General features: G+C 42.9%; 1 protein-coding gene and 1 long non-coding RNA gene across 4 annotated transcripts in view; one reads left to right on the top strand and one right to left on the bottom strand.

Annotated features, from left to right (window-relative positions):
- Positions 1-7490, top strand: part of LOC115097965 — a 184210-nt gene extending 176720 nt beyond the window's left edge. The window contains exon 4 of the long non-coding RNA XR_003858376.1: positions 7345-7490. This is a non-coding gene — a long non-coding RNA (uncharacterized LOC115097965). The remainder of the gene's footprint in view (positions 1-7344) is intronic.
- The window catches only part of LOC115097963 (E3 ubiquitin-protein ligase Itchy), a 278895-nt gene that overhangs the window by 173936 nt on the left and 83538 nt on the right, over positions 1-21421 (bottom strand). For 2 of the 3 annotated variants that reach the window (XM_029614171.1, XM_029614172.1), the window contains one exon: positions 12754-12917. In XM_029614171.1, coding sequence (XP_029470031.1) covers positions 12754-12917 — 164 coding nt within the window. Of the gene's footprint in view, positions 1-3527; positions 3644-12753; positions 12918-21421 lie in introns of those variants that run through there. The other variant, XM_029614173.1, reaches the window with a different exon arrangement.

Here is a 21421-nt window from a genome sequence, read left to right as displayed (position 1 = left end):
TTTGGGACTGGTTCTGTTCAATATCTTTGTGAGAAATATTGTGGAAGGTACAGAAGGTAAAATTTGTCTATTTGTGGATGATACTAAGATCTGCAATAGAGTGAACATGTCTGAAGGAGTAGAGAGAATGAAAAGGGATTTAAGAAAGCTGGAAGAGTGGTTGAAGATTTGGCAGCTGGGATTCAATGCCAAGAAGTGCAGAGTCATGCATCTGGGGTGCGGTAATCCAAAAGAGATGTATATAATAGGGGGGTGAAAATTAGATGTGCACAGACCAAGAGAGGGAATCTTGGGGTAATAGTGTGTGGAGATCTGAAGATGGCGAATTAATGTAACAAGGCGATAGCTAACGCCAGAAGAATGCTGGGCTGTATAGAAAGAGGAATAACCAGTAAGAAAAAGGAGGTGCTAATACCCTTGTACATGTCCTTGGTGAGGCCTCATTTAGAGTACTATGTTCAATTCTGGAGTCAATATCTCAAGAAGAGCGACCAAAATGGTGTGGGTTCTGCATGAGAAGACCTATGAGGACAGGCTGAAGGATCTGAATATGTATACCCTGGAAGAGAGGAGGTACAGGGGAGATATGATACAGACCTTTAGATACCTGAAAGGTTTTAGTGATACACATTCAACAAACCTTTTCAGTTGGAAAGAAATCAGTAGAACTAGAGGTCATGAAATGAACACCAGGGAGGATGACTCAGAACCAATGTCAGGAAATATTTCTTCACTGAGAGGTTGGTGGATGCCTTAAATGCCCTTCTGGAGGAGGTGGTGAAGACGAAAATTGAAAGAACTCAAAGGGGCATTTGATAAACACTGTGGATACCTAAAGGCTAGAGCATGGAAATGAAGAAAAGAATGCATAGGGGTAGCTTGCTGGTTCAGCGGTTATTACCCTTACCAATAAGCCTTCATACTCTTGATGCAGCTCCATCATGGCTCTTTGCTTCAATGGCAGGGGGAAAAGAGGAATTGGATTTGAACAGCAACCAATGAGGGCTCCGAACTTTACTGTCTGGGGAAACAAATGAGTATGGGGGTGACTTGCTGATGCGGAAGTTGCTACCCTTAGCCAATAAGCCTGATGCTTTGATGCAGCTCCAGCATTGCTTTCTGCCTCAACAGCAAAGCATAATGGGGAATTGGATTCAGGCAGCAACCAACGCTGGCTTTTGTGGTCTGGAAGGCTGATGAGCATGGGGTATCCTGCACAGCGCAACAGATGCTGCTGTAGGCTTGCTGGGCAGACTGGATGGATGATTTGGTCCTTTCTGCCATTATTTCTATGTTCTTTAACAATGCCTGTCTCACATCCAAGAGCCTAAGTTCTCTAGCATGAGGCTCGAAAGGCAGGAAGTTCCACAGTCTAATTAATATGGAACGCTAAAACCACCTTAGGTAGAAAAGAGGGCACCATACGTAACGACACCCCCAACTCTGAAATATGCAGAAAAGGATCTCAACATGACAACTCCATTGGAGTCTACATGATCCAGAGGGAAATCTTCACTATCTGAATCCCCCCCAGTCCATCCCTGCATCTGCCACCGCCAGAGACAGTCACAGAGGTGAACACCCAGCCAGTAAAGCAGTCAGCTGCATGGCAGAAACCAACATGGCCGCCATTCTTGTGCTGCAAGAACTCCTCCCCTGGGCCGGCCTGGCTGTCCACGCTGAAGGAACAGCCCTAGTCTGAGAGGGGGGCACAGCCAATGAGTCTTCCCTACCTGAAACACACCTGGAATACAAGTCTTGCCTATTCAGGCGCAAACATGAGCTCCAGCAGGCACGGCATGCACTGCCGTGCTCCATTACCCCAACTGCGTGGTCCAGAGTCACGCACCTCACTAACAGCACTGTGAGCCTCGGGAGACCTTACCTGCATTTCTTCCTGCTGGATGATCCATCGGACACCAGCCCTGTACACCCGAGCGACTGCACACTGCCGCGGCAACAGCACAAGCAAAAATAAAGAACTTTTTTTTTTTTTTTTTTAAATAACTTTAACAAGCAGCACAGGAAAACAATATCAAGGAATATTTCCCTGCTCCTCCTGGGCTCGATGTGCAAAATTGCCAGCGGGTCACCAGGCTGTTTCATGAGGGCTGAGAGCTCTGAACCACCAGATGTCCACCCCACAGACCTCCAGACTGAACTACCAAAGGATTACCAACCCCCTGGCTCCACCTCAAAACCAGGGGATGGCCCCACCAGGACCTCACAACCTCTTAGGAGGATCAAGAAACCCTCTTCTTTTCTTTTTTTTGTCTCTCTAGACTGCAGGTTTTGCACATCTATCATCTGCTGGAGACAGAGAAATACTGAGGGGCTGCAGGTGGCACACCGCGTTATGTACAGTGTCAGTGAAACTGTGTCTCCATCTACTGGAAGGAATGCAAAACCCAGGAATCTGGACTGATTTGAGTACATACTGGAATGCTCCAAGAGAAATGGCACAAAGGAGAAAAATAATCGAGAAGCAAGATGCACCCAATGACAAGCTAAAACAGTGTGCTATGTCAAAACCAGTAGTTTAGCATCCCGTGCTCACAATTACCTTTACAAAAGATACAGGGAAAACAGGGTGGGAACTACTCTGGGTCACACATCCTACATCAACTACTTTATGGCATAACTATGGTAAACTCAACAGTCCACAGGACACAAACAGAAGCCCTGAAGGCTTTGAAAATATTATACTGGTCATGCAACACAAAATGTTATGCAAGTCCAAAAAAGAAAATAAGAGACAAAGACTAATAAGCTGCCTTTAGAGAAAGTAAAGAAAGTTTCAAATAGAATTTAACACACATGCTGAGCAAGATCTGGAGTCAAGACTCTGAAGAAATTAATCAGTAGCCCAAGCCCTTAAAAATGAGACAACTGTACCTGAATATTTAGTCCAGTGTGCAAGAGAAACATTCCTCATGAACAAAGATGAACAAACAAGTGTCCCAGGAGAGATCCCATTCTCACTACTTTCCTCCTTATCCCAGTGATCCTTCATCTCCAACCCCCACCAGTATTCTATCCCCAGCTGTCCATATTCTATCCAGCAGGTCCAGGGCTGGGTGAACTCTCTCAAACATTGAGCAGTGGTTGGTGAATGACAGCTAGGGGTTTGGAATAGATCACTGGAATGAGGAGGAGGAGGAAGAGCATGAATAGTGATTTCAGCTAAGTGTTTAAACCCAGCTTTAGACCCGAACCCTTATACAGGTCATACTCGGCCCTGCCCCCCATCCCACAGTTCTACTTCCTTTTTGCTACATATTAAGCCCTGAGTGGAACTAATATTCTGGCTGAAAAAAAAAAATCACAGGAGTGATCAATCATGGTCCCAAACAGGTGAACAATGCTGGATTTTTACTCTATAATCTCTGTATCCGTCTGGACTCAATTGGATACTGAGTGGCAGTTTTTGGTTAATTCATTTGGTTCACTTGTAACCTGATTCTTCATTCCCTTATTGGCACTCATATCATGCGACTCATTTGTGCCAATTTTTGACACTTCATTACCTTTCAGGAAGCGTAGTCTTATGTTTGAATGTCTGTGTGAAGCGCTGCTCCATTTAACTGTTATTCATATAAGCTCTGAAGAATATCCTAGGTACGTGTTTCTCTGTCTTTTTCATGATTCATCTGTCTAATGATATTAGGTGCTGGTTATAATAATCTGTTATGTTTGGGTTTATCTTTTCTTTCAAATAATTTTTATTGCATTAATCTCAGACATAACAATAGAGAAACTCAAACACTTGTTTCAAACAAATTTGAAGTGAAACAATCCTATAGTATAAACCCAACAATATACAGGAAATATTCCTTTAACTCAATCTAAATCAAGAGCCACAAAATATCCCCCATGTCTCCCCGAAAGACCCTCCCCTTCCCCCATAGTAATATCAAAACGTCAAATATAATATAAATATATATGTCAAAATCAAATGCAGATGGTATTGTTGACCATTACTGATGTAATGGTCAACCCAAGAAAGCTGTAGTTATAGGCCTTTGGAGACATAATATAGGGTTCAAGGCAATTATGAAGTATACAAGTAAAACTAGCTCATCATCTTCTGTGTACCCGGACTTAAAAATACAATATAATGTACATCAATGGCAACAACAAGGCTATAACCTTTAGAAATATAATTATCTCATTGCCAGAATTGAGAAAGAAGAGGCAAAGAAAGAAAAAAGAATAATGAGAACAGATATGAACCACTGTATGCATGGATCCAATGACACCAAACATGTATCTGAAAAATGAGTCAAGAAAAAGAAATATTATTAGGCATCAGTTTCCACAATACATACACTTCCCATATCGATTCAAACTTATCTACCCTATGCCTTTTTATAGGTGTTAAATTGTTCAACCTATATACATGATCCAGATGCTGGGCAACAGCTAATAAAGGTGGAGCTAACCCCTTTCTCTAGTAATAAGCTATTTCACATCGAGCTGCCAGTAACATTCGCTGTACCAATATTTGAATATTTATTATAATTGTCTCCTGGTATATTTAATAAAAGCATGCTTAGGATTTAAAGTCACTATAACGGTGGTAATATCTGTAATCAATAAAACCACCTCTTTCCAAAATTTTCAAATTACTTCACATTCTCTCCAGGTATGAAAAAAAATGTACCCTTCATAAGCATCCACTCCAACACATATCCTCCAGCAATGGATAAAGTCTACTTAATTTGTCTGGAGTGAGATACCAATACAACAAAACCTTATAACTGTTTTCTACAAGGGAAGCAGATATAGATGATTTACCCGTAAATACGAAATTCTGATTCCATTTAGAAATAACACTCTTAATCTTGTCCGCATTGCAGCACAAACATTCTAAATATGGATTTCCCTATAGACAGCTAGGAATTAATTGCAATGGATTTTTAAAAATGGCAAATTTGTAAATACACAAATATTCTTCTTTAGGTAGTTGAAATTTTTCGATCAAGGAGTCAAAGGTTAAATTGCCTGATTGCCACATGTTTTCTAACCATGTAATTACATATTATTTCCAAGCTTTAAATGATCCCAGTGGGAGGCATGGTATGAAGTTGCTATTATGGAATAATTCAATGGAATAGAAATAATTCCTGCTACCAATCAAATCAGCACACCAATGCCATCAAATATTTAAGGTATTAAGTATTGCTGGTGCAATGACTTTAGAAGGATGCCACGTGAGTTTGGGCTGCCATAACATAGCACTCAACAGCATGACACCTACCCAATGCTGTTCCATTTGCACCCATTGAGGTAGATCTTAAAACAGTACGTGCGCACTTTTGTTGGCGCAACCGGTGCCAACAAAAGCACGCCGGATTTTATAAGATACACGCGTAGCCGCGTGTATCTTATAAAATCCGGGGTCAGTGCGCACAAGGCTGCGCAAAATCGGCAGCCTGCCTCCGTTCCCTCCACGTCCCTCCACCTTCCCCTATCTACCCCACCCCCCAGCCCTACCTAAATCCCCCCCCTACCTTTTGTTGTGCAAGTTACGCCTGCTTGAAGCAGGCGTAACTTGCCCGCGCCGCCTCGGCATCCCCCGGCACAGGCCGCAGTGCCGGGGGACTCGAGACCGCCCCCCCCCCCCCCCCCCCGCATGCCCCCGAACCATCGCCACACCCCCGGACCAGCCCAGGACTGCCCCCTGACATGCCCCTTTTACGAAGCCCATTGCTTCTTATTTTTATTTGTTTCTATCTACAATGGGTCTAAGCTGAGATTCCTCAAAGTACCAAGTAATATTGGGCACACTTAAGCCACCTTTTAGTTTATGTTGTTACATTAAATTTCTTCACTCTAGGGGTCTATGCATCCAAATGTAATAAATTCTTCTTTGCATAATTTAAGCTTTACCTTTGGGATTCTGATAGGTAAAGTTTGAAATAAATATCCTAATCAAGGAAGAATATTCATTTTAACTACAGCGATATGCCCCAACCACAAGATAGAACACCTCTCCCATTTTTTCAAGTCTTTCTCAATTTTGCCCAAGTAGACCCCTAGATACTTTATTTTATGAGAGGCCTATTTAAAGGAATATCTAGGCTTCAGGCTAGTTTCTAAATAATAAGGCACAGAAATATTTAGTATTTCTGATTTATCACAATTTATTGTAAAACCTGATACCTTATTAAAGTCCCCCATCTACACAACATTATCTAGGGAAACCTTAGGGTCCATCATTGTGAATAAGATGTTATCTGCGATCAGCTCCTATATTAAAACTCACTATCTTTGAATTTTCCCTTATTCTAACTACAAAAGGCTCCAGGAAGATAGCAAAGAGAAGAGGTGACAATGGGCATCCTTGTCGAGTGCCCCTACCAATCCAAAAGGTGTTAGAATATCCCCCATTAACCTTGATATATGCAGAGATGCATACAACTTTTGAAGCCAAGTAAGAAAAGAGTTCCCCAAATCCCATTTTCTCCATGGTTTTAAACAAAAACAGCCAATGCACCACATTGAACAAGGATGCTAGATTTTGTTTAGCCCACCACGTCATCAATAATTTTCCTTACATTATCTGACACCATCCTACCAATTATAAATCCTGCTTGATCAGGATGAATAACTAGATCCATTATCCTAGTCATATGATCAGCCAGTATCTTTGCCAAAATTTTTAAGTCAAGATTAATAAGTAATATTGGGCAATAAGAGTCATAAACCGCTGGGTCTCTCCTAGTTTAGCTACCAGTTGAGTTCAAGCCAGAGAGCAGATGTCCCTCTCCCCTAAGAAAATTGAACATTTTAGCCAGTGATCCCGCTAGACTTGTTACAAATTGCTGATAAAACTTGGTAATAAAGCCATCTAAACCAGGTGATTTACCAGGTTTAAAATTTGTTATATTGTTAGCTATTTTCAAAACAGAAATCTCCCTATCCAGCCACGAACAAATGTCCTCATTCAGGCATGGTAAGGAAATATCCTTAAGATAGCCATCAATCGCTTTCGCCCCTATATAATTCCTCATAAAATTGAAGAAAGTTTTCTCTAATGTCAGTGTTTGCAGTTAATATTGCCCCAGTTTTGCTTTTTATCTTAAGCACATTATTCTGAGTGGAGATTTGTTTTAATTTATATATACAAAGGCGACCCGCTTTACTTCCTCCTTCAAAATGAGCTTGTCTTGTTAGCTCTAAATGTTGCGCTATGGTATTTAGTTCCAAGGTATGAAGCTCATCTCTAGCCATCGACAACTGATGTAGAAGCTTTTTTGAACCATTTTGTTTATGAAGGTATGCTAACTCTCTAATTTTATTTATAGTTAGCACACTATTTTTCTCTCTTTCCTTTTTCAGAAAAGAGGCTCTGCATATCAAATGCCGAAGTACAAATGCCTTCAAGCAATCCCACATCACCAGAGAAGTTATGTCTTAACTATGAATTTCCAAATATTCTTGAATGATTTCTGCCAATTTTAAACTGAAGTCTTATCTGCCAATAAAGTGTCATTTAACCTCAAAAATCTACAACCTGTGTTGTAATTTGTAAATATCAAATTCATCCATACGGACCATGTAATAGAATCTTTGTTCACTTTCTGAACTCTATTAGCTAAATCTTTACCTACTAAAAAGTAATCAATTCTTGAGTATACAATATGGGGCGGATTTTCAGAGCCCTGCTCGCCTAAATCCGCCCAAAACCGGGCGGATTTAGGCGAGCAGGGCCCTGCGCGCCGGTGAGCCTATTTTACATAGGCCTACCGGCGCGCGCAGAGCCCCGGGACTCGCGTAAGTCCCGGGGTTCTCTGAGGGGGGTGTGTCGGGGGCGGGCCTGGTCATCGCGGCGTTTCGGGGGCGTATCGGCAGCGTTTTGGGGGCGGGTACGGGGGCGTGGCTACGACCCGGGGCGGTCCGGGGGCGTGGCCGCGCCCTCCGTACCCGCCCCCAGGTCGCGGCCCGGCGCACAGGAGGCCCGCTCGCGCGCAGGGATTTACTTCTCCCTCCGGGAGGCGTAAATCCCCGGAGAAAGGTAAGGGGGGGGTGTAGACAGGGCCGAGCGGGTGGGTTAGGTAGAGGAATGGAGGGGAAGGGGAAGGGGAGGGGAGGGCGTTAGAGGATTCCCTCCAAGGCCGCTCCGATTTCGGAGCGGCCTTGGAGGGAACGGGGGTAGGCTGCGCGGCTCGGCGCACGCCGGCTATACAAAATCGATAGCCTTGCGCGCGCCGATCCAGGTTTTTAGCAGATACGCGCGGCTCCGCGCGTATCTACTAAAATCCAGCGTACTTTTGTTTGCGCCTGGAGCGCAAACAAAAGTAGGCCTATTCGCGGAGTATGAAAATCCGCCCCTATGAGCTTTGGGAAAAAAAAGGTATAATTCCTAGATGTTGGGAAACTATTTAGCCATATATCTATCAAGTTCCTTGTTTCCATAAGATTCTTAAGTTTAACTCGATATATTTGAGGGGAAGAAACTGAGCCTGGTGAACTATCCATCACTGGGACTCTCACTGGATTAAAGTCACCATCCAGTACAAGGTGTCCAACTAGCTTTGTTAATATATTTCCTATGCTATTAAAAAAATATATATACCTTTAGCCTCCAGGGACGACATACAGAGTTTTCTTGGGAGATTAGCCATGCCTGTGCTCTCGGTAGAGAAGGCTGAGGGGTTGATGGTACCCATTTCATTGCAGGAAATTCAAATGGCTATTTCTGAACTGCCTAAAGGGAAACGTCCGGGCCCAGATAGGTACCCAAAAACATTTTTCCAATGTTGCGCAATTTCTACATCCAATATATAATTCCGCTGGGATAGAGGGCTCCCTAAGAGAAATAGCAGATGCTAATATTGTTTTAATGCATAAGCCTGGGAAGGATGCCGGGGAATATGGCTCCTACCATCCTATCTCCCTCCCTCCTAAATTGAGGTATAAAAATACTGGCTAAAGTTCTGCAAATATGCCTGGAACAAGCATTGCCTAGTTTAGTTCATACTGATCAGACTAGGTTTGTTAAGGGGAGGGTGTCTACTTCAAACACGAAGAAACTATTGAATATCCTTCACCTGGCCAAGCAAAAAGACATCACTTGCAGACTGTTTGCTCTTAGATCTGCCCTGGTACGTCACTATACGTCTAATGGCCAAAATAATCAACAAATTTAACCCAAGGAGGAGAGGAGCCTTAGGGCTATGTTGCCATAAATTACATCACTTCCTCCCTCGGGTTTCTTATCTTTTTATCTATTTTGATTGTTCTACAGCTCTGTCCCTCCTGAAGAAGCCAGCAGGCAAAATATAGCTGTGTCAAACAACTTAGTTGCTTTAAACCTGCTGTTGGAATGCTTTGAAGGCTTTTATAGCACCCAATTTAAGGATATATGTTTATGTGGAAAATATTCATTGCTTTTGGAGCACCTTGTTTAAAGAACTTATGAATATTAAATTCACTATTTGGATATGCCACTCTCACACTTTTCATGATATTTTGATATTCAGTGTGAGTACATTTATATCCACTTTTGGACCTTTCTGACACTAGGATGAACATTTTTTTCCATTTGAAGCTCAGGACTTTCTGATTGAAGGCTTTCTGGCAGAGATCAAGATGTCTTCCACCTCCTTCGGGTGAAGTAGGTAGGAAACTACTGTTTATTCAACATTCATACCATTAAGGCCAGAGGGGAAAGATTTGGATAGCAGAGTCCTTACCCCTCCTATGTAATGAGGGATGGAGAAGTCCCCAATAGAATCGGAGGCTATACAGACAACTGGAGGTATGGAAACCACAATTGTCATGACAATGCTAGTGCAATGAAGATCATCTGCACATGATCCAAAGTACTTTCTGTAGGTATACCTCTACCATTTTAGACAGGAGAGGCTCCAAGGCTCCTCTTCTGTCTTCATGAGTCAAGTAGGAAAATATATTCTTCACCAATTTAGTGAGCTGATCTACTAGCTGATGTGCTGTCTGGGCTGGAATTAGGGAAGAAACATCCTCTTCAGAAATCCATACAGTTTCCTCCTCACTTTGCTGGAAAAGAGGTGAAGTATTCAGCTGCAAGGAGAGATTAGGCTTGGAGGTGCTCTGGAACGACTGGAATGGATTCTGCGCTTGAACCTTTGTTTGAACACCTTTCTCCATGGAATCACAGTTGCTGTAGACCTAGATGTAGTTGGCACCTGTCTCTCAGGTTTCTGCTCCAACAGCACCTTGGAGTGGATGCTCCATGCTGAAACAATCAACGGTGCCCTAGAAGGGTTGGGATCAGAGGAGAACAGATGGGTCGGCATTATGGGGACTTTCCACACTATGAACGATAAGAACATAAGAACTTGCCATGCTGGGTCAGATCAAGGGTCCATCAAGCCCAGCATCCTGTTTCCAACAGAGGCCAAAACCAGGCCACAAGAACCTGGCAATTACCCAAACACTAAGAAGAACCCATGCTACTGATGCAATTAATAGCAGTGGCTATTCCCTAAGTATAATTGATTAATAGCCATTAATGGACTTCTCCTCCAAGAACTTATCCAAACCTCCCCTGAACCCAGCTACACCAACCACCTCCTCTGGCAACAAATTCCAGAGCTCCATCGTGCGCTGAGCGAAAAAGAATCTTCTCCGATTATTCTCAAATGTGTTACTTGCTAACTTCATGGAATGCCCCCTAGTCCTTCTATTATTCGAAAGTGTAAATAACCCAGTCACATCTACTCGTTCAAGACCTCTCATGATCTTAAAGACCTCTATCATATCCCCCCTCAGCCGTCTCTTCTCCAAGCTGAACAGCCCTAACCTCTTCAACCTTTCCTCATAGGGTAGCTGTTCCATCCCCTTTATCATTTTGGTTGCCCTTCTCTGTACCTTCTCCATCGCAACTATATCTTTTTTGAGATGCGGCAACCAGAATTGTACACAGTATTCAAGGTGCGGTCTCACCATGGAGCGATACAGAGGCATTATGACATTTTCTGTTCTGTTAACCATTCCCTTCCTAATAATTCCTAACATTCTATTTGCTTTTTTGACTGCTGCAGCACACTGAGCCGACGATTTTAAAGTATTATCCACTATGATGCCTAGATCTTTTTCCTGCGTGGTAGCTCCTAATATGGAACTTAACATCGTGTAACTACAGCAAGGGTTATTTTTCCCTATATGCAACACCTTGCACTTGTCCACATTAAATTTCATCTGCCATTTGGATGCCCAATCTTCCAGTCTTGCAAGGTGCACCTGTAATGTATCACAATCCGCTTGTGATTTAACTACTCTGAATAATTTTGTATCATCCGCAAATTTGATAACTTCACTCGTCATATTCCTTTCCAGATCATTTATATATATATATTGAAAAGCACCGGTCCAAGTACAGATCCCTGAGGCACTCCACTGTTTACCATTTTCCACTGAGAAAATTGACCATTTAATCCTACTCTCTGTTTCCTGTCTTTTAACCAGTTTGTAATCCACGAAAGGACATCGCCTCCTATCCCATGACTTTTTAGTTTTCATAGAAGCCTCTCATGAGGGATTTTGTCAAACGCCTTCTGAAAATCCAAATACACTACATCTACCGGTTCACCTTTATCCACATGTTTATTAACCCCTTCAAAAAAATGAAGCAGATTTGTTAGGCAAGACTTCCCTTGGGTAAATCCATGTTGACTGTGTCCCATTAAATCATGTCTTTCTATATGCTCTACGATTTTGATCTTGAGAATAGTTTCCATTATTTTTCCCAGCACTGAAGTCAGGCTCACTGGTCTATAGTTACCCGGATCGCCCCTGGAGCCTTTTTTAAATATTGGGGTTACATTGGCCACCCTCCTGTCTTCAGGTACAATGGATGATTTTAATGATAGGTTACAAATTTTAACTAATAGATCAGAAATTTCGATAATGGTACTTGCGCCAACACAGCCTGTGTTGGTTTTATCTTCTTTAGCTCTGAAGGGCCCTGTCCTTGAGACAATCCCACTTAGTCATTTTCTTCCAAACCACTTCTGGCACAGAGCACTTATGTCTTGCTCGACATCAAGCCTGACGAGGATCCAGAAAGTGGTCCCACCGAGTGGGAAGGAGTCCTGGTCTGGTTCGGCAAGAGCGCAAGGATGTCCTGCTTCATGATAAGGAAAGGCTCCAATGTCCTGACTCATGCCAGAGCTTACTCTGAAACGTTCTCCTAAAGACCCACATCTTCCAGGCACAAGACTGCTGAATCCTGGGAGACATGCACCATAGTTTTAAGCAGTTAGCCATATCATGGTTGGGACCCAGACACTTATAACAGATATCAAGGGAATCTCTGATGAACATCCAATGCCCATGGATCTAGACCTTGAAACAATCCATAGTGGTCTATATAGCCCAGACATTAGAAAACCTCTTTACCTTTTTTTTTGTTTAGTAGTAACACTTAAAAGTGCAGTTAAGGTGCTGCCGAGACAGTGAGTCAAAAAACTAATAAGGCAAAAAAAAAAAAAAAAGTTTGAATTCAAAAAGAGGAGAGTCATGCGTCCATGCAGAAACTCTGACAAAATCAAACTGGCTCACTAGGCAGCGTACGCACAGGAACCACCACACATGCTCAGTAAGACTTACTGAGCTTTGAGAGATCGTCCATTCAGTGCGGTCAGATGACATCATCCATGTGTCATGACTAATTCATTCCTGCTTGTTGATGGAGAATTTGGCACATATCTCATATAAAATGCTCATGGCTTTGATATCTATTCATTGAAATGTGGCACATACCTGGAACAGAGATTCTGCGTGGTGTAGGAGGGGGTGGTCTTGAAGGCCTTGGGGGACGAATGGGTTTAAAGCCACCATTGGAGAGCGCTGGAGATTTACCATTCATTGCCCTATTTTCACTGGATCCAAGATCTTCAATGATATCAGAGGTATTTGTGATCATCCTTAAAGAAAAATATAATATGAAACCATATAATTTAGAGGAATATAGGTTTTGATATGAAAGCTTAACAAAATTCCACCATTGGAACAGTAGCAGAATGTCATACTGCCACGCTGGGGGGCTAAATTCAATTCCAGGAACTCATCTAACCAACAGAGATTTGGGATACTGCAGGGACAGAATTCATAGCTCCTCAGGGAGGAAGAAGTCCCAGTCATTGTACAATAAGGATTCCTACTGGTGGGCTTTGCTCAGGGTGCATGTGTGCCATGCTACTAGGAAGCTGTGGTCTGTGGTCTTTTGTCGATAACTGTTAATGTGATAGTTATAGAGGGAAGAAGTTGGGGCCTAATCTGACAAAAACCTTGTGACATTGCCATTACAAACACCTCTGTCATATATGGCAGTGAGAGGGGTTGGAGTAGGTTCCAGCTGAGCAGGGAAAACTCAAGTGCTGCGCATCCAACCAAAAATAACCCCATACAAAATTTCACTCACTAGAAGAAGCTCATGTTTCTCACTACGAAACATTCACCATGAAGCATTACAAAATCTTGACTAGCAACAACATAAGCTGGCTCCATGTTACAAATACAACTAAAGACGTATGGAAATATTTTCTAAGTCATAAGAATTGGCAGAAGATAAGAATTCAACATGGGCCAGATTTTATAACAAGCGCGCGCAGCCGCGCACTTGTTATAAAATCCAGGGTCAGTTCCCTCAGAGGGAACTTCCCTTCTGCCCCCCCCCTCCCACCTTCCCCTCCCTTCCCCTATCTAATCTGTCCCCCAGCCCTACCTAAATTCCCCCCACCTTTATTTTGTGCGCGCCAGCCAAGTGCCGGCGCGCGAACCCCTGGCACGGCCGCTGTGCCGGAAGCCTCAGTCCCACCCCCAGACCGGCACCCCACCCCGCCCCTTTTTCAAAGCCCCGGGACATACACGCGTCCTGGGGCTTGAGCGCGTCGCCGAGCCTATGCAAAATAGGCTTGGCGCGCAGAGGGACAGGTTTTCGGGGTTACGCGTGTAACCCTTTGAAAATCTACCCCATGTGTCTTGCAAAATAATGAGATCAGTTAGTGTTGAGGAGACAGTGATCATTTATTTATTTTCATTTGATTACCTGCTTTTTAGTCTGAAAACCCCAAAGTGGGTTACAACAAAACAAAAAACAATAAAACATTCTAAAACACATCAATAAATCTACCTGGATTTAAGGAAAACCAGGATGTATTTAAACACAGAGCATACAGAAAAATGTTTCTCCCAACTGCCTGCATCATCTAATAAGCAAGCTGTGGGCACATATAAAAACAGAAATACAAATAAAACTACTTTAAAATGTCTGTATGCATAATCCAGAAGCCTGAAAAATAATATTGGAGAATTTGAATTGTATGGTGCAAATTGAAGACAGACATACAGTAAATATGTTGGAGACCTGGTGGAAGGAGTATAACCAATGGGAAATTATGATACAAATTATATCAACATAACAGGGCAGATAAAACTGGAGATGTGGCACTATATGTTAAGGATGGCATAGAGTCAAGCCGGATAAAAGATTTGCATGAAACAAACTTCACTCTGGCATCCTTATGAATAGAATTTCCAAGGTTAAAGGGGAAGAGTATAGCAAGGGGAATATATTACCAGTCATCTAGCAAGGATGAAGAAACGGACTATAAATGATAACAGAGGTTAGACTGTCTAGTAAAATGAGCAACACAATAATAATTAAAGCTCTTCCTTGGGCTAATAAAATCCATGACAAGAACTCTTAGATCATCTCAAACTCATGTATCAGATGTTACATGAGTTTGTGCCGCAAGACAGGTCGAGTCTTGAGAGAGGATCTTTTCTGTTGCTGGAGCTATCTTTGGAACTCTTTATCACAAGAGATTCAACTGACTGAGTGCTCTGTGACTTTTAAAAAAGCGCTGAAGACTTGATATTTCAACAAGCTTTCCTTAATTTCTAATGCTGATGTTTAGGAGTTAGTAGCAAAGACTCGTGGAATTGGAAAGGCAGAGAGGATGATTGATGATGTCTTGTTTTAGTCAGTTTTGTGTTTTATGACTTTATTATTGCTTTTAATTTGCTTTATTCTTGTTTTATTGCATTATTTGTTGTTTTATGTGAATTAATGCTCCTTTAAAAATCTGGCCCTTAGGGAATAGCCACTGCTATTAATTGCATCAGTAGCATGGGATCCTCTTAGTGTTTGGGTAATTGCCAGGTTCTTGTGGCCTGGTTTGGCCTCTGTTGGAAACAGGATGCTGGGCTTGATGAACCCTTGGTCTGACCCAGCATGGCAATTTCTTATGTTCTTATGTGGATATGTGGCATATAAACTTCGCTACCTAATTAGTTAAATAAATATTAAGAGACTTCAATTACCCAGGTATTGATTGGGTGAATGTCACATCAGTACATGCAAAGAAAGTAAAGTCCCTAGATGTCATCAATGACTACGTCATGCGGCAGTTAGTCATGGAACCAGCGAAAGGGGGAACTATATTAGATCTAGTTCTCAGTGGAACACAGGACCCAGTACAAGAGATAAAGGTGGTGGATCTGCTTGGCAACAGTGATCATAATGTAATAAAAAATGACTCAATCACTGGAGGGTGAATACTACTGCAGTAGCATTTAACTACAAAATGGGAGACTATGATAAAATGAGGACATTTTTTAGAAAAAAACTGAAAGGAGCAATCCACAAGATTAAAACTTGTAGGAGGCATGGACACTCTTTAAAATCACCACCCTTGAGGCCCAGACTTCAGGAAAACTAACTTTCTCAGAATGGGGAATACTTCGAGGAGTCATTAACTGGATGGAAAAATCTAGGGGGAAGTAGAAGGGCAGTAGGAAAATCTAAAAGGAGATATCATGAGGGCAACTAATCTTTTTGTTAGGAAAGTAAATAAAGGGAAGAGGAAAAAGAAGCCATTCTGGTTTTCTAAAGAAGTAGCTGAAAGGGTAAGAGAAAAGGTTAGAGTTCATAAACTACAAGGGATTGCAGAAAGAGGAAGGCAGGCAACAATATCTGGGAAAATGAAGAGAAGCTGGGGCAGTACACAGGAATGCAAAAATTCAAATAGAAGAAAAAAAATAGCAAGTATGGTAAAACAGGGGGACAAGGCTTTTTTTTTTTTTAAGATATGTTAGTGATAGAAGGAAATGTAAAAGTGGCATTGTGAAACCTAAAGGTGAAGGAGAGGAATATGTAGAGGCTGATGAAGAAAAAGCAAAATTGTTTAACAAATATTTCTTTTGGTGTCCACTGTGGAAGGTCCTGGAACAGAAGCACATAAAACAAACACTAATATGTTTGGAAGTGATATAAACCTCAATCGATTTTCAGAACAGTGTGTTCATGAGGAGCTAACTAAAAGTAGATAAGGCAATGGGGCCAGATGGGATACATCCAAGTGTACTAAGGGAACTTAAAGATGTCCTGGAAGCTCTGCTGCCTGACTTTTTCAATGCTTCTTTAGAGTCTTGAGTAGTTCCAGAGGACTGGAGAAGGGCTGGAGTAGTTCCTACTCATAAAAAACTGGAAGTAAGGAGAAGGCTGGAAACTACAGGCCATTTAGTCTGACCTCTATGGTGAGCAAACTAATGGAATCGCTGCTAAAACAGAGGATAGTGCAATTTTTGGAATCCAATAGATTGCAAGATTCAAGGCAGCATGGTTTTACCAGAGATAAATCTTGTCAGACAAATCTGATCTCTCTCTTTGATTGGATGACCAGAGAGTTGAACCAAGGGAGAGCACTAGACAAAGTGGATTTTAGCAAAGCCTTTGACATGATTCCACACAGAAGACTTATAAATAAATTGTGCGCCCTTGGTATGGATCTGAGAGTGAGTGACTGGGTTAAAAACTGGCTGAGTGGGAGGCGACAAAGGGTAGTAGTAAACAGAGTTTTCTCTGAGAAGGGGGGCGTTACTTGCGGTATGCCTCAGGGATCGGTCCTTGGACCAATTCTTTTCAACATTTTTGTGAGCGATATAATGAAATGATGTCTGGAAAAGTTTGTAACCGGGTGGACAGCCAGGAAGGCATGGATCTAGCAAAGCTCAAGGAATGGTCTAGGTCTGGCAGCTAAGATTTAATGCTAAAAAACACAGAGCAATGCATTTAAAAATGCAAAAACCCAAGGGAAAAGTACAATATTGGAGGTGAAATTCTTCTAAGCACAAAGGAAGAGCGGACTCTGGGCTAATTGTACCTGATGGTCTTAATGTGGCCATACAGGTGGATAAAGCAACAGAAAGCTGCTTGACTGCATAGGGAAAGGAATGGACAGCAGGAAAAGGGAGGTGAAATTGCCCCGTATAGGTCCCTGGTAGACCTCATTTGGAATACTGTGTACAATTCTGGAGAATGCACCTTCAAATGGATATAAACAAGACGGTGGCTACTAAAATGGCCAGTGGTCTTCATTCTAAAGCATATGAGGATAGACAAAGATCTAAACATGTATACCCTAGAGGAAAGATGAGATAGGGGAGATATGACAGAGACATTAAAATATCTCAAAGGTTTCCATGCATAGGAGGTGAGCCTTTTTCAACAGAAAGGAGGCTCTAGAACCAGGGGGTCATGCAATGAGGTTAAAAGGGGCTGACTCAGGAGTGATCTTAGAAAATATTCCTTTCAGAAAGGGTGGTGGATACATGGAACAGCCTCCCAGTGGAGGTGATAAAAACAGTATCAAAATTGAAGAAAGCATGGGAAATACAGGGAATCTCTAAAGAAGTGATTAGAATTATAATGCTAAATTAATTGGATAGATGGGTCATATTGTCTTTTTCTGCTGTCATGTTTCTGTTTCTATGTAACAAAATCCTGCATAAGAGACTCCTCAGGGAATTGGGAGATTATGGGATTGGAGGTAGTGACCTATTGTGGATTGATAACTGGATAAAAAGACAGGAAACAGAGTGTAGGACTAAATGGTCAGTTTTCCAAATGGAGAAAGGTAGTTGGAGGAGTGCCTCAGAGGTCTATATTGAGAAATGTGCTATTTAGCATATTCATAAATGATCTGGAGAAAGGAACGACAAGTGAGATGACCAACTTTGCAGCTGACAAATTTTTTTGAGTTGTTAAAAACAGCAGGAGACTGCAAAGAACTGCAGAAGGACCTTGGGAGATCGGGAGACTGGACTTCTAAATGACAGATCCAATTTAATGTGGATACATGCAAAGTAATGCACACAGGAAAAACTAATCCCCCAACTAAGGATACATGATATTGGGTTCCATGTCAGGTGTCACCACCAAGGAAGAGGACCTCAGAGTCCTTGTGGACAATGCCTTGAAAGCTTCAGCTCAGTGCGCAGCACCAGTCATAAAGGCAAATAAAATATTAGGAATTATTTAGAAAGGAATAAAAAATGAAGCTGAGAATATAATAATGCTTTTGTATAAATCTGTGATGTGACCACACCTTTAAAACTCTGTGCAGTTCTGGTCACCCAATCTCAAAAAAACAAAAAAAGAAAAAAAAAACCCAGCAGATATAGAAAAGGGTGATACAGGGGATGGAAAAGGTCCCTTACGGAGAAAAATTAAACAGATTAGGGCCCTATAGCTTGGAAGAGAGACAACTGAAAGGGGATATAATAGAAATTTATAAAATCATGAGTGGGGTGGAATGGGTAAAAGGGAACAGTTAATTACCCTTTCAAATAAAACTAGGATTAGGGGATACCCCATAAAACTAACAACCAGCAGATTTAAAACAAATCATAGAAAGTCATTTTTCACTCAGCACACATGCAAGCTATGGAATCTGTTGCCAGAGAATGTGGTCAAGGCACCTAACAGGAAGATTAAAAAGAAGATTCGACAAATTGCTGAAGGAAAAGTCCATAAACAGTTATTAGCCAGATATATTTGGGGATTGCCAGTGCTTATCCCTGGGAGTGAGATATAAGAAATAGATCAACTACTGGGGATCTGCAGGGCACTTGCAATCCAGACTGGCCATTGTTAGTAAAAGGATGTTGGGCTTGATAGACCTTGTTCTGACCCAGTATGGCACTTATGTTCTTAAGCTCTTAAAGCACCAGTTACAAAGGAAAGAATTCAAAATGATCTGACTATATGTCAGGAGGTAAGACATCTTTTGGTGTAAACTTCACATTCCCTAGGCCTAGATGATGCAGAAATAGCAGAAATACAGGGCCAGATTTTAAAAACAGCACGAGGGCGCAGATTTGTTCGTGCAACCTAGCGCAAACAAATCTACGCCCAATTTTATAACATGTGCGCGGAGCCGCACACATGTTATAAAATCCGGGGTTGGCGCGCGCAAAGGGGTGCACACTTGTACACCTTGCGCACGCCGAGCCCTAGGGGAGCCCTGATGGCTTTTCCTGTTCCCTCCGCTCCCCCCCCCCCACCTTCCCCTATCTAACCCGCCCCCCAGCCCTAACTAAAACCCCTCCTGACCTTTATCTCGAAAGTTACGCCAGCCTCCGTGCAGGAATAACTTGCGCACGCCGGCCAGCTGATGGCACACCATCCCTTGGCATGGCGGCTGTGCCGGAGGCCTCAGTCCCGCCTCCGGCATGCCCCTAGGCTGGCACCCCGCCCCCGGAAAGCCCCTTTTTGCAAGCCCCGGGACATGCGCGCGCCACCGAGCCTATGCAAAATAGGCTCGGCGCGCGCAGGGGCAGATCTTCTCAGGTTATGCGAGTAGCCTTTGAAAATCTGCCCCACAAAGTGCAGCCTTTTAACATTTTCAGTGCATCAGGGAAATCGCCCATTGAATAAAATCTAGAGCAAACAGATTTTTAAAACTCAAATTTTTTCATTAACCGCCCCATCAATATGAAGATTAAAATCTCCTAAAATCAGTATATTTGAAAACTGTAAACAAATTTCAGAAAATATCTTAAGTATATCATTCAAACTCTGAATAGACTGCTAATGAAAACAGTAGATCAAAAAAATAAGACAAATTTGAAATATCTTAACCAAAAAAAAAAAAAAAAAAAAAAAAAAAACCAACCTCTGAGCTCTGTGTTATTTTAATATTTACTGGGCTGGATTTTAAATGCCCTGCGTGCGTAAATCCGACCGGATTTATGTAGGCAGCGCGCTGGCGCACCCATTTTGCATAGGCCGCCGGCGCGCGCTCACAGCCCCGGGACACGCTTAAGTCCCGGGGCTTCGTAAAAGGGGCAGGGAGGGGCGTGTCCGGGGGAGTGTCCAGGGTCAGGGGGAGATTCGGGGTGGGACCTGGGGCATGGTGCCGGCCCGGGGGCGTGGTCGAGGCCTCCGGACCAGCCCCCGGGGCGGGTGATGGCGCACCAGCAGCCCGCTGGCGCGCGCAGATTTACATCTGCTTTCAGCAGGCGTAAATCTGCCAACAAAAGGTAGGGGGGGGGGTTTAGATAGGGCCGGGGGGGGTGGGCTAGGTAGGGGAAGGGAGGGGAAGGTGCGGGGGGATGGAAAGAAAGTTCCCTTCAAGGCCGCTCCGATTTCGGAGCGGCCTCGGAGGGAACAGGCAGCGCGCGTCGGGCTCGGCGCTCGCAGGTTGCACAAATGTGCATCCCCTTGCGTGCGCCAACCCCGGATTTTATAAGATATGCGCGGCTATGCGTGTATCTTATAAAATCCAGCGTACTTTTGTTCGCGCCTGGTGCGCGAACAAAAGTACGCGCTCGCGCAAATTTATAAAAATCTGCCTCACTGTGGACAGTTATATGAACACCCTCACCTTACATAAACATTCAAATAAAACTCCCACAAACTCATAAGCTAAAACAAACCTGGCTAGGCTCAAGGAACCAGTGCTTCCCCTTGACTTCAGACGTTGTGCACTAAGGAGTTGATTTTAAAAGCAGCACGCACACATGGACGCACCGATTTTGTAACATGCGAGCGCATGTTATAAAATCTGATGACCGCGCACATTTGCGGGTGGCCCGCAACTCGCAAGGGGGGGGGGGTTTTACAATGCAACACGCGGGGAAGCCCTATTACGCACGTGAATAGGGCTTCCCCAGTTTCCTTACCCCTATCTAAGCTTCCTATATTTTCCCCTCTCCTCCCCGACCCCTACCCTCTATCTAATTCTTAGATTTTTTTTTTTTACCTTGCTGCTCCTTCAGAGCAGCAGTAGATTCCACACACCGGCCGGCTGCCAGCACATATTTCCCCAAGACTGCGGCTAATGGCGCTGTCCCAGCCCACCCCTCCCCCCTGGCCTGCTCCTTTGGAGTCATGCGCACAACTCCCCGTTTTTACGCACGTGGCCCTTTCAAAATCGGGCCGTAAATGAGCAAGAAGTCAATGAGAATCAAGGCAAAGACCAGGGCTCTATCATCCATCACTAAAGAATAATTTTTAGGAATGTATGTATAAAAGCTCATTTATTATTTTCCCTATATTTACTTTCTTAAAGATGTTATGGATAGTTAAGAAAATTCTGAACAAAAATATATTCAAAGAACTTTTAGAAGGATTTTGTTTGCC

The sequence above is a fragment of the Rhinatrema bivittatum genome, chromosome 8, assembly GCF_901001135.1.
Source record: "Rhinatrema bivittatum chromosome 8, aRhiBiv1.1, whole genome shotgun sequence".
NCBI classification, from domain to species: Eukaryota; Metazoa; Chordata; class Amphibia; order Gymnophiona; family Rhinatrematidae; genus Rhinatrema; species Rhinatrema bivittatum.
This window is presented reverse-complemented; position numbering and strand designations above follow the sequence as displayed.